The 18109-nt window shown below is 34.1% G+C and overlaps 1 protein-coding gene across 8 annotated transcripts in view; it reads right to left on the minus strand.

The window, feature by feature from the left end:
• The window catches only part of KIAA0825 (KIAA0825 ortholog), a 437461-nt gene that overhangs the window by 315540 nt on the left and 103812 nt on the right, over window positions 1–18109 (minus strand). For 7 of the 8 annotated variants that reach the window (XM_037801406.1, XM_037801405.1, XM_037801404.1 and 4 more), the window contains exons 5-6: window positions 9364–9525; window positions 2665–2759 (exon numbers count right to left, since the gene is read on the minus strand). In XM_037801406.1, the coding sequence (XP_037657334.1) occupies window positions 2665–2759; window positions 9364–9525 (257 nt within the window). Of the gene's footprint in view, window positions 1–2664; window positions 2760–4599; window positions 4894–9363; window positions 9526–18109 lie in introns of those variants that run through there. The other variant, XM_037801410.1, reaches the window with a different exon arrangement.

Here is an 18109-nt window from a genome sequence, read left to right on the forward strand (position 1 = left end):
ATAAAAATAAATTAAACTGGTTGATTTTTGAGGTCCCTTTCAGCCTAACATTACTGAGATTGTGATCATTAACTTAATTTTCTTATATGTACATCCCACTGAGAATTAATTTAATTCTTTTGTATATACCATACAAAGTAATAAAGGTGATTAATCTTCTAGAGCTAAAATTCTCTGATTCTGTGACTATAATCAGAAAATGCGGCTCTTGTTCTCATCATGCTTGTAATAAAGTTATAACTGAGCTTTCCTTTCTAAAGTTTATTCAGACCTTTAGCATCCTGGGGCCTGAAAATACGTCTCTTTTATCTTATATTTGCATAAAATTAATCAATAATTGAATCTACTCAGCTCATATAATCTCCTTTCTTATAAGTTATATTTTAGAACTGCCATGGTTATAACCTTGTACTATAAAACATCTCCTTAGGATGTATTTATAACAGGAATTTAAAAAGGAACCTACCTCCATAAACAACAACAACAAAACACTGCTTTTTGTTTTCTCCATCAGGGCATTTCTATTTATTAAAATCATTCATTCACTCATTCAAAGAAATATGTCTTGGTAAAAACTGCCTTTAATGTCATGGCTGCAGTGCCGATTTTTCTATGCACTGATTATTACCTTTGCTCATGATAATTTATATGTGATTATAACACCTTGACACATTTGAGTTCTCTTTTCAAAATATGGAAAACCAAGCATATTAATAGCTGTTCTTAATTAAAAAAAAAAATGAAAACCTGTACTATTGAAATTTCTCATCTGAGAATCTGTCTGTTTTTAAAACTCTGAAATATATTTCTTGCTTACTTCTACTATTTCCATCTGATGTTTGACATCATACATATTACAGGTAGAATAGAGAAGATTTACTAGTTGATCCAAGAAAAAAGAGGAAATCATGTGGCTTTCTGTTCTGATCACAAAGTAGAAGTCTGCTGAATCTCATTTCTTCTATGACCTAATGCTATTTTCCTAGTATTTAGTTTGATTTCTGGTTAAAGCATAATATATAACATTTCATTTTCCTGATTATTTCCCTTGCTTTCCAAGCTGAAACTCTGTTAAAATTATATGCTTTTTTGTCTTTTTAACTATTTGCTAGTATATGAGTTAAGATTTATTCAGAAAACAAAACCACTCTAGGAATTTCCAAGGAAAGAATTTTAATGTGGAGTGATGGTTACAAAGGTGATGGAAGATTTGAAGAACCAAAAATGTGCTGTGAAGCAAGACAGATATTAGTATAGCAGAAAGTCACTACCACTCCTAGGGCTGTAGAAACAAAAAGAGTAGACTGTGTGGTGGGAGTTTAGCTGCTGGTCCACCACACTGGAAGCTAAAACCAAGGCAGACCTACCAGGTAGAAATACAACCATGGAGGGAAAGGGCTGTCTGGTGAGAACATGGGCCATGGAGGAGATGGAATCACAGCTACTACACAGATATGCCTCCTAAAATAGAGAGAGGAGAGAAATATTCTGGTTTCTCCCCAACTCCTACCCTGTAGTCTTCCATCAATGCCTTCCATTGGCCAAATCCACCCAGAATCCAGAAAGGAAAGAAGCCTGGAAATGTAATTCTCTACAGATCAGAGCATAGCAGAAGAGTGGCAATGAATCTGAGAACAATCAGGCACACAATGGGTACACTAAGATAAAGAGGCTAATACAAACTATTCTTTCCTCTTTCTTTTCCCTTTTCAATCTTCATTTTCCTGCTTTTCTACAATTTTCTAGGGTCCTGTTCCAGTTTGCTAATGCTGCCATTATGCAAAAATACCTGAAAAGGATTGGCTTTTATAAAGGGGATTTATTGGGTTACAAATTTACACTTCTAAGGCCATAAAAGTGTCTAAACTAAGGCATCAACAAGAGGATACCTTCACTGAAGGAAGGTCAATGGTGTCCCGAACACCTCTGTCAGCTAGGAAGGCACATGGCTGGCATCTGCTGGTCCTTTGCTCCCAGGTTATGTTTCAAAAGGGCTTTCTTCAAAATCTGTGGGCTTCTGTCTTCACTCTTCTCTCTCAGCTCCTGTGCATCCTCGCTTCTTTCTCCCAGGGAGTTTCTCTCTAAGCATCTGGGAGTCCTGCCTTAGCTTCTCTGGGGCAAACTCTGGGCTCCATCTCTTAGCTTAGCATCTCCGAACGTCCTTCTGTCTGCATCTCCAAGTGTCTCCAAGCGTCAGCGTCTGTGTCGCTCCTGAGCTCTCTTAAGTAGTCCAGTGTACTAATCAAGACCCATCCTGAATGGGTGGTGTCCACACCTCCATGGAAATAACCCAGTCTAAGTTTCCATCCTAATCAACAGACTAATAGTCTGCCCCCACAAGACTGCAACAAAGAACATGAATTTTCTGGGGGACACAACATATCCAAACTGGCACAGGCCCAGATTCTCAAAGTGCAACCTCTGATTTGGGATAAGAACAACACTCTCCTAACTTTCATCTCCCTCCTCCTCCCATGGAATAGGTTGTACAAGAGGACAGTGTCTCCACTAAATGATTTTTTTTCCACATCTTAGAAGCCAATTTTCAACCAGGAATTATTTTTTAGTGTCAAAGGATAAAACTAAAGACATTTGATTCATAATGAATTCACAGACATAAAATGAAGATATCAATTAAAAAATACCACTTTTTGCAATATTTACCTCTTTTACTGGTAGCAATTGCTCTGAAGGAATAGTAGTTTCATTTGGTCTAGGTTTGTCTATTACAACTTCTCTACTAGATGTCTCCAACATGCCTATGTGATAGAAAATAAAACAAAGACACAAACACATAAAAAGCCATACTAGAGGTAATTAATAGATTTAGGTTAAAATTATGTAGGAAAGCTCTATCCATAATTTACCCGTCCACAGACACATGCACGCATATCAGTATGCTGTGAATATACACAACAAGATGTAGGGTGATGTCACACTACAAAAATGGCAGGATCGACATACATGGGGTCTTTTCCTATACATACAACCTGATGAAATCAGTATGAGATTCATATTCATATTTCATGTGCATGTAAATGTAATCTGAAAAATACAGGTCCTTCAGTCATTCATTAAATTTTACATTCATGGTGTAATCTCTTTTTCTGGGGAGATAGATAAGAGTATAAAGTAAATGTTAATTTCATTGTTCATTTAAAAGGTTAAATTCTAAATTACTGCAATAAAAAACTGGCAGTATTTTTTAGAATGTGAACACTTCCCTTCTTGACACAAGGAAAAGCAAAAAGTACATGCATAAACATCAATATGTCAGGTAAAATTACACTGTTATAAGTAGATCAATGATTCATTTGAAAAATATAAATACTGGAACAGATAAGAAATAACCTATAGCTCCTAAGAGAAAGTATTTTATTCAATTTCTATTTTTTAGAATTAAGGAACTCTTTTCCATGGGGAAAAATAGACCTACAAAAAGGGAACAAGTATATAATGCATACATACATACCCCCAAAAAATATCTTTCCACTTTTCCATTAAGTTAGCATTAATAATAGCTTATTCAATATGACTGATTTAGCATTTACCTTCAGTATTACTATTAATTTTTTGCTCAGACTTGGTATATTATGATGAATTATATAGTTTGACCCAATTTTCCTCTTATATTTTCCAACTTCCAAGGAACTTTTTTTTCTTCCAAGGAACTTTAAGACTCAATTTTGTTTTATGTTCTGGGTAAAAGAAATTTGGAAATCATACTGATTTTAGCAATAGGGCTTCTGAATAAGTAAGTAGAGTCATCTCCATTAGTAGATGTATATTGTTTGTTCTAAATGTGGTATTATGAATTTAATCATGAGTGATTCCTAATAGATCCAGTTCACAGAAATAGAAATATTTTGTTCTGATATTAAAGTTAGTTTCAACATTCTTGTACATAAAGTGTACCAAAGAGATAAATATCCCATTTGGTAGATAATAACAGCAACCTTTTGGGAAACTGTATCAGAGTTTATCAATGCTGAAGAAAAGTTTTCCTCAACTCTAGTGTTTCTTACTCATTTTAGATTTGTGAACATATCTGGGAGCTTGAGTAAAGTGACAAAACACTGCATACAAAAAATGCACAATATAACTATATGGCACGTGTACACATGCATGCACACACACATGCATTAATCGGGGATTGCCAGGCCATCTTGTAAAGCCCATTCATGAATCCCAAGAGCACACGCGCTGCAGTTTAAGACTATTGTTCCATTTCTTAAGACACATCACAACACAGTAAAGTTTTAGACTAAAACAGTGTTATATCATTTAGCCTAAAATGCCTTCTCTGTGGCTTGCATTTTATGATGTCTTTTTAAGGAGATGGTGTTAAAAATGATGATCAATTCTAACATAAACAAATAAAATCCAGGTTAATCAATGATTTTAAAATAAAGAAAATTGAAACCAAAAGCCTATTTGAAGAAAATGTGGCATACTTTTTAAAAAGATGTGTAGAGAAGACTTTTCAGAAGGACACAGGATACAGAGGCCATAGAAAAATTCTACATAGCAAAAACATCATTAACTGTCAAAATAGAAATGACAAACTGAGTTGAAAATCTTTCTCCAAATTGCCCATACCTTTATACTTGGCAATTCCCCTTAGGAAGTTAGCCTCCAGATATGCTGTGCACATATAAGACATGGTTTAAGGAAATTTAGTGCATCATGGTTTGTGGTAGCAAATTAAGACTTAGAAAAACAAAACAAACCCTAAATGTTCATTAATGAGCAGCTGGATAAATTATGGTATATGCCTCTGATGCAAAACTAATCAGCTATTAAAAACAATGAGCTGCTCTCTATTTTCTGAATTAAGCAAAAAGGAACAGTTGTATAGTATGACAACATTTTGTGTTATTTTATCATGGGAATACATATGGAAGTGGTTGTCTCTGGAGAGGGAAACTAGGCAACTGGTGTGGAAAAAGACTTATTTTTCACCATATATGCTTGTGTCCTGTTAAAATTTTTACTATATGGATGTACTATTCTTCAAAAAAAAATTTAAAGAAAAAAAAATAACAAAGATCAAGTTATTAATGGCATGAAGGAAAAATACTTGGAGTCGTAATCTGTTATTTTATTTTTCTGCAGTAGTTCATAAAACTAGCTAATTTAAAAAGGAACCTACTCTGGAAAATGACAACATTAGTTTGAAGGATAAGCTTTGACGGTCTGTTTCCGGAAATAAGTATCTGCTGTTGTGTAGCAATAATATAAGACTTACAAAAAAAGTTAATTGTCTTATATTTATCAACTCATTTCCAAATACATTATGTTTATTCACTCAAAGTAACGTATTTAGAAGTTTATACAAACCATCTGCCTATTTTCAAGATGAGTAAGAAAAAAGGATAAGCTTTCCAAGACTTCTCTTGCTGATGAACAATTCTACAGTAAGACAGAAAAAGAATTATCAAGCAATTATGATACCCTTTAAAATATAATCTCCCACCCAAAAATTAAAAGAAAATTTTTTTAATTTAATCTTATGCAAACAAGTGAAAAGGATCACTTTTTGGGAAGATTAATAGCACTGAATTCAGACTAATAAGAATAACTTGTGGTTTTAAAGAATTTTGGCATTTTGAATATTTTTTTGGAATTCAAAATGGTGAATTTCAAAATTTGGCAATGAAGATCTCTATGAGCTCTGTGAACACTTAGAAAGTTATTTCACATATATAAAAATATATTGAAAATGCTATATACTTATTAGTATTGTATAGAGAAGGGAGCTCATTTTTGGATCATTGCCCTAAAATATAGTCATTTGCATGCACTCCTCACTGGTTTCTTTACGAGCATGCCTAGATTAAGAACCCCAGTAGAGTGCACAGGGTCACAGGAATGCTAGCTGCTGAATGGCTTTCCCCCACAGAGTTCTCTGTGGTTAATTTTGTACTTCTGGTTAGTTTCCATACTGCCGCTTTCTTTCCTAGAGAGTAGAGCTTGGCAGTACTTCCCTGTGACATCCACTTTCACACCCAAATTGGTCTTCATAGGTTCCCATTGTGAGCACTACAAAGCAACTTGCCTTGTTGGCAGCTCTAAGTGGGAACTATCTTTTCTTCACTGTTCTTTTCTGGCTCACAAGCAACCTCCCACCAAAAGCTGAATCTGTAGAAGAGACTACATCCAAGAGATAATACTATGAAAAAAGTATGAAGAGAAGCCCAGGTGGCCACCTTGCAAATTTCCAATGTGGAAGCCTTCGACCTCTCTGCCCAAGAAACAGCTAAAGTCCTAGTGTAATGAGCTTTACAAACCCTAGGAGCCTCTTTACCTTAACTACATACGCCTCCCTAATACAATCCCTTAACCATCTAGCTAAGGAACTCTTAGAAGCCATTTGACCCCTCTTAGGACCCCCTAAGACTACAAACAATCTTTCAGAAGATCTGAAATCTTTGATTCTTCTGAGACAAACCCTAAGTGTTCTTCTTACAACCAATTGAAGTTGCCATTGCTCTTTGTCATTGCTGGGGCTAAAGAAAAATGAGGGCCAAGAAACCTCCTGGTTTAGATAAATCTCAGATGCCACCTTTGGAAAAATTGAGGAACTGCCCAAAGAAAACCTTTATTCTGAAGGAGCATCATTAGAAATGCCCCATATAGCAAACCCGAGGCCACTCCATCAGATGCGATCATCTAAAAGAAATAAAGTGAGACACCATAATAGTCAAATAATATCTTCTCATTTTCTGAAATAGCCAAAATAATAAAAAAAAACATTAAATCATGACCAAACAAAAGCAAATAAATCTAACAACTAAATATTCCTTCTTTCTCAGAAGATATTTCTTGGGTCCCTACAAAATCTATTGCCCCATATTCAAATTACTAAGAGAACTGCCAACTTGGCTAAGTCTACAATATAGCAGTAAACATCAAAGTAAAGAGTAAAATAGTCTGTTAATCCTCTGTGCATTTTTTCTATGTGATGTTAAGCAGCTGGATATTTTTTAAACATCTGGAGAATGAAAAAGAAAATCACTTTTCACGTGATTGTTTGGGTTACTCAGACTTAGTAGGCAAGATCTTTATTAGCACAATATGCCCCAATCAAAAGAAATACAAAGGGAACCACATGACTTGATCTCTTTTTTCCTGTATCTCTCAAAACAAGATTTTTAAGGAAAACATTGATTATCAGGAATAACCAACAGTTAACTTAAAATAGCATTTGGCTTCTTTAATCCTCCTTTTCAAGTAATCTTTTCCTTTCTGATTAAAGAAACCAATGCTTTTGATAAGAATTGATTATCTTTGGCTACACTGAATAAAACATTTAAGATTTTTCTTGACAACTGTCCTCAGGATCATTCTTCTCAGGGATCCATTAACATGAAGATGGGTCAGATTAAATCGATCTTGGCTTTGTTACTTAAAAAAATATGAATTTCAACAATGAAGAACACATATAGCACACATATATCTACTACTCAGACATTTCTTATAACTGCCATTCAATATTCCTTCTACACATTATGTTCTATAATACACAAATATGATTATATATTACACTCTTATCAATGTGATATTGAAGTTGCTTTTATCTGCCACACTGCTTATATGATGGACAACAACCAAATCTGGGGTAAGATAGTATACTGCGGAATAGTTATATATATGCTTTGTTGGTTTTATTCAATAATGGCAACTATTTCTTCTCAAACATAATGTGCTTATAAGTATCTTCATTGCCTTATCTTAATTTAACGGTGTTGAACCAGTTTCCCTGTTCCTCACCCTTTATCTTGAGATGAATACTTAAAATCTTTGCTTCAATTCTTGGCCATTTCAATTTTATGTTTTTAAAATATCTCTCTAACACAATTCTAGTTTTGAATTTATTCTGCCTTTAAGAAGAATAAAAGTTCCCAGAATTGATCTAATTTCCCAGTGTTCCGGCCTAGGACAAATATAAGATGATTCCAGGATGGGAAGGGGTCTAGACAATTAGGGATTCATTGTTTCTTGACATCTCAAAAAGGATCTAGTAGAGATGTGGATGAGGGATGCTAAATCTTAGACAGGCATAATGGATGAGTACCAGCACCACAGGTCAGCCACTTGAGGCACCAACATGTCAATCCAAAATTAGGATGTCATATACATTTATTCATATCTCCTTTTGATCCAGTCAATTCCATCTAGAAGACCCTTTAGGGCTCACATTAAATCCACTTTGTCATTTTGTCTTTTAGTTAATATTCATATTTCTGGTCTTATATTTCTATTATTTACTATTCGTTTGTTCGTCAGCTTCAGAAATCTATTATCCATCTACATTTTTCTTTGAATTATCTTTGAATAAAAGTGGTCCATATTATTTACTTCATGCTTCACTATTACTACTTAAACTTAATCTGGAACATAGAAGAGACTAAACTATGATTAATATAAAACAAATAAACTCCAACTCTATAACATTTCTAAGATTATTTATGCAGGCAAAGTAAGTAAAGAATTGTAAGAGTAAACGGATTAAACTAAATACAATGGCTTGCTTAGAAATCAGGTTTGGGGGCTGAAATTTTCAGATTATTTATCACTTGCTTCCTCACTTTGTTTTGAAGATGCAGCCATTATAAATATAGTCTCCCTAGAATGACATATCATATCATGCAAAATAGAGAAGTTTGTATATTTCATTTTAATAAAGATGAAAATCTCTATAAATATAGATGTGACAACCTAGAGCATAACCATTATGCTTTGAATTCTATTTTTAATGTTAGCAACTTTTTCCAACATGCATGACACAGCTTTCTTCAATGAGATTTCATTAAAACTAAACTTATATTTTATACAGTTATAATTACTATTACAAAAACTCACATTATATGCTAGACATCCTGTTAAGGACTTTACATACACTAACTCATGTAATTCTCATAACCCTACATAACATTAGTGGAATCTGAAGGGTTTAATCCTGAAAGAAAGCAAAGGAAAATTAAGTTAATCCTATACCATCCCTTTGAAGATGAGAAAACTGAGGTATAAGAGACTAAATGTTTTGCTCAAGGCCATTTGACTTCTGCTGACACAAAAGTAGCTACTAGAATACCCAGTCTGCTTGTTCTTTACATAAGGCCAGGCAGTGTGGCTAGGAAAAAAAAAATTGATCTGATTTTAGCTAGAGACAATTATCTAGAATTGACTTGAGATGTTTTGGAAGTTGCCATGTATAAAGGGTTAAAATGTAGCCCATGGTATGCACTGTATTTAATCTTTATTTAAATAATCCCAACATGTATTTTTTTTTTCAATGTAAATAACAGGAAGCAAAAACAGAAAATACAGATTTAAGAATTTTTAAAAAGAGCATATTACCAATAGTATTCCTGGGTATCTTAAGTGATAGAAACATTCCTTCAAACAATTCTTGAACATTTTTTTCCAGTTTCAAAAAGCATCTTACGATCTGTGATAAGAATTCTAGTTCATCCAAGGAGAGGGAGAAATTTCTTCCTTTTTGTGGGCATTCTGGAGTAACTGTGAAAAGATAAGATCAAAACGGTTAAAGAGTTTACTTGTTTTCTCAGTAAATATTTGAATGATCTATGTGATTCCATAAACCATCAAAACTAACAAGAACCTCAATAATCAAAGCAAGTTTGTTCTTTAAGAAAGCCATATAACATCTCCTTGGAGAGCCTTTTCTTCTGGGAAACTGGATATTAGTATTCCATTTGATGCAAATATGACAATTAAATTAGTTTGATTCTCTGAATCATAACAGGAATGTGATTCATTGTTGTAAAATCACATTTTATACAATTCTCTTTTTTAAATTCTGGCATAACTTTAACTGAATCATGAGGAAATATCAGAAAAACCCAAACTGAGGGACATTCTACATAATAACTGGTCTGGGGAAGCATTCCAGTCTAAAGGAGTCTAAAAAGATGTGACTGAAATCAATACATGATTACCATTTTATTTTGTGATAAAGACATTTTGGGAAAAAAGTTTGTGTGGGTGTGTGTGTATGGGGGGAATATACATAAATATATACACAATAAGAGAGAGAAAGCAAATGAAAAAATGTGGTAAAATTTTAATATTTGGGGATTCTGGATGTGATAGAAACTTGGAATTCTTTATATGATTGCAATTTCTATGGAAGTCAAATTAAAATAAAAAGTTAAATGAAAAAGAGACTAGATAAAGGCTACAAGTCTTTCAAAACCTTAGAAATATTGCTTCTACATCATTAAAAAGAAACAAATTAATTTAGCTGTTGGATGTAGACTACACATTCATGAAATCTTGTTGAAAAGCAACTTCTGTCTAAATAATTGTGGTATCTTATTGCTTGCAATAGATAATTAAGAACAGTACAACCCAAAATAAACAAAGCTTGATTTTTTGTTTTATAATTATGCTACTGCTCCAGTTACACAACCATTTTACTATGATAGAAAAATACATTCTAAAGAATCTGGAGAATAACTCATATACTAAGTATTCTTAAACAACTTTAATTTGTTGCTTTAATTTTAGATTGAAATCACCAAATGGCACTTTTGATCAAATTTACAAGGATTTGAAGAATCCTTCCTTTATTAATGTCACTTCTGAAAACATATATTTAAGAAGTGTCTTGAGGCTTAATCATAAATTGGAAAATATGTAAACTCTTATAAAGTAAGTATAAAGTGCCTTGGAGACAAAATATTAAGAGTGCTGCTTAAATTGAGTAGGGACTGGTGATACCATGCGAAAAAAGATTACCTTCATCACACGAAGTTAGAAGGATGGTTTCAGAAATGTAACAATTTTATGGGTAATTCATTTCACTTGAGTGAAATTTTAAAATACTGGCATTAAAACTTGTAGCCATATGATACAGTTTTTCACTGAGGACCAAAAGTCCCATGGTACCTTTGCAAGTGAAAGTTAACAACTTAAATTTCAGAATTTAGTCCTATTCTTAAATGGAGAAAAGGACTTAAAAAATAGCAAGTACCTATAAAAACTATTTCATCTCTAAATTGACATTAGCCCCACACACATTAAAGCTTCCCCTCACATCTGCTATTCTTCCATAGGCATGCCAGAAATCAAAGCATGCATAAGCAGCACATATAACTGAGGTTTTTGCCAGGAAAATCATGTCTCAAAAATCCAAAGGATAAAGAGAATAAAAATTACGTTTCATTTAGTTGTTGTCTGATTCTCATTTGGTCAGTTCGATTTCTTTTCAGCTTTGCTCATGTAGATGAAGGGCTAGTTTAACCTAATAAATTCTAAAAGATGTTGCTTTGGCATCTAAGATATTTATAAACCAAATTTTCAAAGATGTTAGGAATCCTTCCTAATTTTTTATTAGGAAGGGCCACACAATAGTTTGACTAGAAGTTAAATGTATTAAAGGAGACTTTGTGTAGCTCAGTTCTAAACTGGAAGTATCGTGAATGTCTATGAAGTAAGAAAAGAAGTGCTCCAAGAAGAGTCTAAGAGTCAAAACACTATAACCTAAGAGTGCCATCTATTTAAAAATTATATTGTGTCTGAGGATTCCATATGAAGAGGTCTTACCTTCATAACCTGGATTTAGAAGGATCATGTATCCCAGAAACACATTATTGAAAGGCTAATCCATTTCAATTTAATGAAATTTTATACATTAATAATGAAAGGGGACAGAATAATACATATGTCCTAAATCTAATCATCTTTGTCCCAAAGAAGCAATGGCAAAGGGTCATTACCTAGTGGGTCTCCTTTTCTATCACTATTAGCTCAGTGTCCTCCCAAGGGACTTTGTGAAGGTTCTTAATTGATGGGTAAAATAACTCTATGATCAATTCATTTTGTGAAAGGCCAATTTAAGACAAAGTACACAAAGGATGGACGTATCATTTCTCAAACTTGTGTGACTTTTTTTCCCTTCAGGAACTCACAGGACTAATGTTTTAATCATCACACTTTAGCTCATGATTACTATCTGCCCAAGCATAACTATTTTTCTATTTCTTATAAGCTTCACTGTTAAACAAATTTGAAAAGCATTTCTCCTAGTAGTGATTACTTTTACTTTTGCCTTTACTAAATCAGTTTTTCTTTTCCTCTTCTTTCAAGATTATTTTCGTTTGCTCCTCTCCTTCAAGTCACCTCTCCAGATAAGCTTTTTCTGTATATAATAAATCCAGGAGTTCTCTGTTCACTTCTAAGCCAGTCTGGCCTTTATTCTTCTAAGCCATGATTATTTATCGCTATGGACCTGTTTTGCTCCAAAGAAGTCTTGAATATATATATGTTTTTACATAAGCAACTACATATTTGGTTTGACATCATATTAAATTCTAAGCTTATAGTTTACTTATAACAACTAACTCCTTATATTACCTAATAGGACAGATCATGATCCTAAATCATGATCATTCAACCATTGCTGTAAAGTACCTGATATAATGATTTTAGCTTTAATATAGGATGCACTCTTTTATTTTTGGGAAATACCAATTTCTCATAAATCCCAATAATAGTTAAAAAATTATACTTCTATTTTAGAGCAAGACATTATTGAATTTATCATTAGCTGGCAATGAGCAAGTCCCTGTAAATAACAACTTGAAAACTGAGTGATTTTTTTCTTTACATAATTTTGAAGAAAACTTTTCTAAAATGTAATAAATTATCTGCTTTCCTATTTAGCATATTTAGAGCACAATTTAAATTTTTCTTGATGACAGTGTTATGATCAAAGTTACTTATCTCTATGCTGCAATCAAGGACTAATGTTGTCTCTGTGATAAAGGATACTTCTCAAAATGATAACACTTTGAAAAGGGTTCTATGATCAAATAGGCTTCGGAAATACTGCATACTACATCCCCCTTAAAGTGAATCACACTGCAAATTAACCTATTAAAATCTCTATTTACTTCTGGAACACAGTTAACACTTTTTAATCTTAATATTCCTCAAACTGCTTTGACAAATGAAAACCAGTTTACTAACACATCTATTTACTCTGGAGTTTTCTTAAAAACAAGTGTTTGGGGGGAAACTGCTCTGGATTACTGTAGTATTGAGTATTTATATCTACATTATAGTTTTTCCTTCCATTGTTAGACCTTAAGCTGTGGGTTCTTATGGCTGACTGTTGGACTGATTTATTGGTGCCTACTTCTACTTGTAAACTGCTCTTCCTAATACTATCATGGTCTTTTGCAAACCCCTTTGAGAAGGCAATGAAAGTCATAGACCCTCTCTTTGGAAAAATCCATGCAGTCACAGTTTCAGGGCTAAACAGAACCACCTGAAGTCTATCCATGGTTCTCTTAGGGCCGTATGGACCAGGATCTTCTGCATTGTTAAAAATGCAAATTCCTAGGACATCTCCAGACCCAGCATCTCTGAGGGGTAAGGTCCAGAAAATTGCTTTTTAAGTAAGTGCCTCATGTGAGTTTTCTGCACGTTGACGTTTGAGACACAGTGCCTGAGGGATCTCTGAACTCTAATTTAAAACACTGGTGGTTAAAAATCACTTCCTAGGAGTCAGAAAACCTTGGTTTTGGCTGTAGCAAGTTAATCAAGGAGGTGCTATTGTACAAAACATCAATGGCTTGAGAAGAAATTTCTACTTTTTCCATGGCCAATATATTTTTAACTTATTTTTCTGGAGGTAAAATGGAACACTTACAGTAAAATTTCAAGAGCATATCCTACATGTTTGCCCTGACCAAAGAAGAATAGCTCTTAGAAAAAACAAACAAACAAACAAACATAAAAAATAGTTGGAATTCTTTAGGCATAATCATCGCCAGGGTAAAATGATTTCTATGAAGCCAGAGACATGTCCATTTTATTCACCATAGTATACCAGCTTCCAGGATAATAACTCACAAAGCAGGTACTAAAAAATACTGGTTCAATAAATAAATGAATGAAATCCAGTGGGTCCCTGTTACAGCTGTTTGACCCAGAACAAAGAAAAATTTTATACCAAATCCTAAAATGTATTCTTCAAATCAATAAATATTTACAGTTGTAACTCAATAAATCAATCAATAAATACATACATACATATACAGAAATTGCAGTATTGCATGAACATCCTTTAGTATTCTGTTTGGCAACATGGATTTAGAGACTATTTCTAAAATGGAAAATGTGCACAGATATTCATAGAACTATTGTCCTAAAATAAAGACAATTAAAAGTCATTCTCTCACCCTCGATGTCACTCATGTAGAATATACTATACACTTAGAGGTGTTTTTCATCTGGTGAACAAGAATTAAAATATAATTACCCTCATTCTCTTGTAGAAAAATTAAGGACATTAAAAATATATCTAGAGGGATATTAGGGCTCCTCACAATTTGATCCACTATAAAGCAGCACTTGGAATAAATATCAAAGTCCAGCTAAATCAGACAAACCATAAAAATATGGGTAGTGGCTAAAAGCACACTTATTTTCCAAAACCATTAGCAATAGAGTTCTTGTTAATAATAGCATTAAGATATAGGAGAAAGTGAGAAGCTAGAAAATCAGATAATCTGAAGCTGGTGGATCAGTATAATAGGATAAAAGGTACACATTTTAGTTTTCCAAAAGAAAAATGAATACTAGCCAGCCTATTATTGACTGTAAATGGATCCATTTGCAGTGAGGAGGTAGAATCAGTGCCACCAGACAAGTGATGTAAAAAAGAGATGACACACAAAAGCTATTGAAAGTCTTATTATTCCAGATGAAATTCATGACATAATTCAAATGGAGTATATTTATTTCAGCAAAGAAAACTTTTTAACAAGATTATAACATGGAGTCAGCAGGCACTGTATAGGAAACAAATAATAAGCAGTACTTTTCCCCATGCCCAAGTCACTTCCTGATGGCAGGTGGGATTTTCTGGTGCACACTAAGTGGTGCGCCATGGCTTGAAGGAGCACTGAGCCTCCTTGAGCGCCTACTTCCACGGAGCCACACAGCAGGGGAAAGAACAGAATGCAAACACCAGGCCCTGAGTCAGTAAAGAACATTCTTTGTCAAGTAAGCCTAATGAGTAGCAGGAAAACCACAGAGGACCTGCAGGCATTGCTTCTTGCCACATATAGTAAGGAGAAATTGAAGCTGTTTTTGCTTCTTTTTCTGGCATTATTTTTGTAACTTCTACTTGTTTCTCAAATTTATGTGACTAGGACAGCATCTGAGGGAAGCATCAGAGGTAAAACTAAGACAAAGAATATTTCTATCTTAGTTTTCAAAACTGAGTTTGGTATTTCTAAACCCTTTTGAGGAGACTTCTATATGCACTCCCCCAACAGGGTAAAACTTTAAAATAAACTGTGTAAATGAATGAGCAAGTGATAAGTGATTGAAAGAATGAAGTGAATATCCATGAGGATGAGAGAAATGCAACTGGACACAAGTTGGATATGTGGAAATTTGGATCCCCCACAGATAAGTGCCAAAACCTCTTTTCTAAATGGTGAGAGAATGGAGGGAGGGACTATTGAGAAAGGTTAGTGATCATAAAGGTTATAATTATAATAATCATAAAGGTTAATGATCTGAATTATAATTCAGCAAACATTCAGTTTGAAGTTGAAAGCTGGATTTCTCTCTCTGTCTTTTCCTAACTTTGGGTTTTGCCCATGTTTTAATATCCAGTGCACTCTCATTTATAGCATGTCTCCTGAAGCACAAGAGGAAGTATGTAGGGTTGGCTAATGCCTGGAATCTCTGAGCCAAATGGCCTGGGTTCAAAACCTGACCTTGCTCTGTATTAGCTATGTGACTTTCGGTAAGTTACTTAGCCCCTCTCTACCTCAATAGTGTTTGAGGTATAGCCGAGTTAAAACATTAGAACAGTACCTAGGAGGATGTAAGCTCTGTACCACTGTTAGATACTATTGCCATCTCCTCCGAGAAGCCTGCCCTCAGAACGCAGGCTAACTTGGCCTGCCATTTTTCCATACTCCTTTCTATTTTACCTCACATGTACCTTCATTTTAGCAATTACTATGTCATATTATAGTTGTCAGTTTGGGATCTCCTGAAATTAAAATCTCCTGAAATTTTAAGCTCCTTAAAGGCAGAGAATATTTTTCCCATTATTGCATTCTCATTATCCACCATGATGCTCACCTCACATGAATGAATGATTTCAAAATGGTAAGTATTGGTGAGTGTCAGAGGCAAAACCAAATGCTTTTAACTCATTTTATTTGGCATTTTCCCACCATAAACATGCTTCTTTAGTAAAATACTAATATTAAATAGGTTCAACCTTAATTAGTTGCATACAAATTTTAAGAGAAAATATTTTGGGGAGGAAAAACCATTAAACATAATATCAAATACCTGTTTCACCATAAGGTACTTTAAATATTGTTCTGTTACTTAATGGACTCTCATTCCTAGGCTTAACCATTATAAAGCTGAATGGCAGCCCCATTCCAAGATCTTCCACTGCAGTTTTGGCATGTCAATTCTTCAAATATTAGTTCTTAACCTTGTTGTTGTGTGTGTACTTTCATCCTGTTTTTAAGAATCTAATAAAGCTATGTATTTATGTTCATAGAAACAATGCTTTGCATATAATTCTAGGAGGTTCCCAGATCCATTGAGGTCCTAGGGTTCCAAGGGTCATTTGGTTAAGACCCTCTGCCATGGTCTGTCTGACTTTATGAGAATTATACCCCACAGACTTGTGGCTCTTAGCAGCTTCTACTTCCCTCTGAAAGCAAAATAGCTCCAGTTCAGTTTCTACCTCATAACCTCCTTACTGTTCTTCCCCTGTGATTCTATTTGATAAAACTGTCTCAAAACATTTACACAAACAACTCTTTTGCCTACTGACTCAGGCACTGAGTAAGGTGATAGTGATATACTGAAAAATAAGTAATGGTCCCACACTTTCATGAGCTTAGACAAACACACAGACTAGTACAAAGCAATGCAGTCACTGCTATGTTTGTTAGTGGAATATGATAACCGAAATGTCCTATTAGAAGACACTGAATTGCTGGTATATACTAGATCTGCAATTCTAAGCCTTCTTCTCTGATATTGCTAGGCCAAGAAAATTGTTACATTAAATTTTGTACCCATTGACAGTATTGGTAATTATGATGTAAAGATGGATAGATGTGTTTCACCAGGTTTGGAATAAATCCTTGCAAACCTCTGACAGCCCCCAATGACAAGAAGGCTTGCTAGTCCCTTTGGAGGGGCCCATACAGCAAATATCCTCTTGTTCCACAAACCAAGAGAAACCTAAGTGGCTTAAAAGGGTGGCGATAGAGTCAACCTGAAGCCATTCTTGTGGGTCAATGGGAAAAACCGAAAAGAAACTGCTTCGATTATTACCTTTTGTGGTTCCCAGGCCACACTGGCTCCACGGGATGTTAACTTAAACTTACTGCTAAGTGATAACAAAATTCTCCCACACTCCATTCCATCTTCTCTGGCAAAGCTGTCAGTCTTCCATTAACAAGGGATCTGACTTCTTGCTCATTTTGTCAAGGTTATAATATCCTTGTCCCTCTCTTAGTCTCTCTCTCTTTTTTTGACTGAAAACATGAGAGAGAGTATCTGTCTCCTGATGTGGCCACTGTTAGTTGATGATGCTAATCAAAGAATTGTTTACATATTAATTCAGCCAAAATTGAAAACTGAAGCCAGGGCACATTTCTTAGTACTTTCTCAGGTGACTTTTCTTTTGTTTTATGCTGGTTTAATTCACAGTTAAATATACTTAGATATGCTGACCCTTCCAGGGAGCATCTTAATACAAAGACATCTCTAGTGTAATGAAATGGTTTTTAAATTCCAAGTGCTGCATGCTAATGGCACATTATTAATAAAATATCTTCCTAATATCCCTTTCTCAGTCTCAAATTTTGCTAAAGCTCAGTTAATTATACCTCTTATCATATGTATTGTTTTCTATTATCATAAGCAAAAAACTAACCTAAAGAAAAAACTTAAAGTTAACAATTCATCTTTACCATAGTCTAAGGTTGTATCTGAGAATTTGAAATTTCATTTTTTAAAGGAATATGACATGACAGAGATGTTACATTATCAGCTCTTAATATAACATGTTAAAAAT

The sequence above is a fragment of the Choloepus didactylus genome, chromosome 13 (genome assembly GCF_015220235.1).
Source record: "Choloepus didactylus isolate mChoDid1 chromosome 13, mChoDid1.pri, whole genome shotgun sequence".
Lineage (NCBI taxonomy): Eukaryota > Metazoa > Chordata > Mammalia > Pilosa > Megalonychidae > Choloepus > Choloepus didactylus.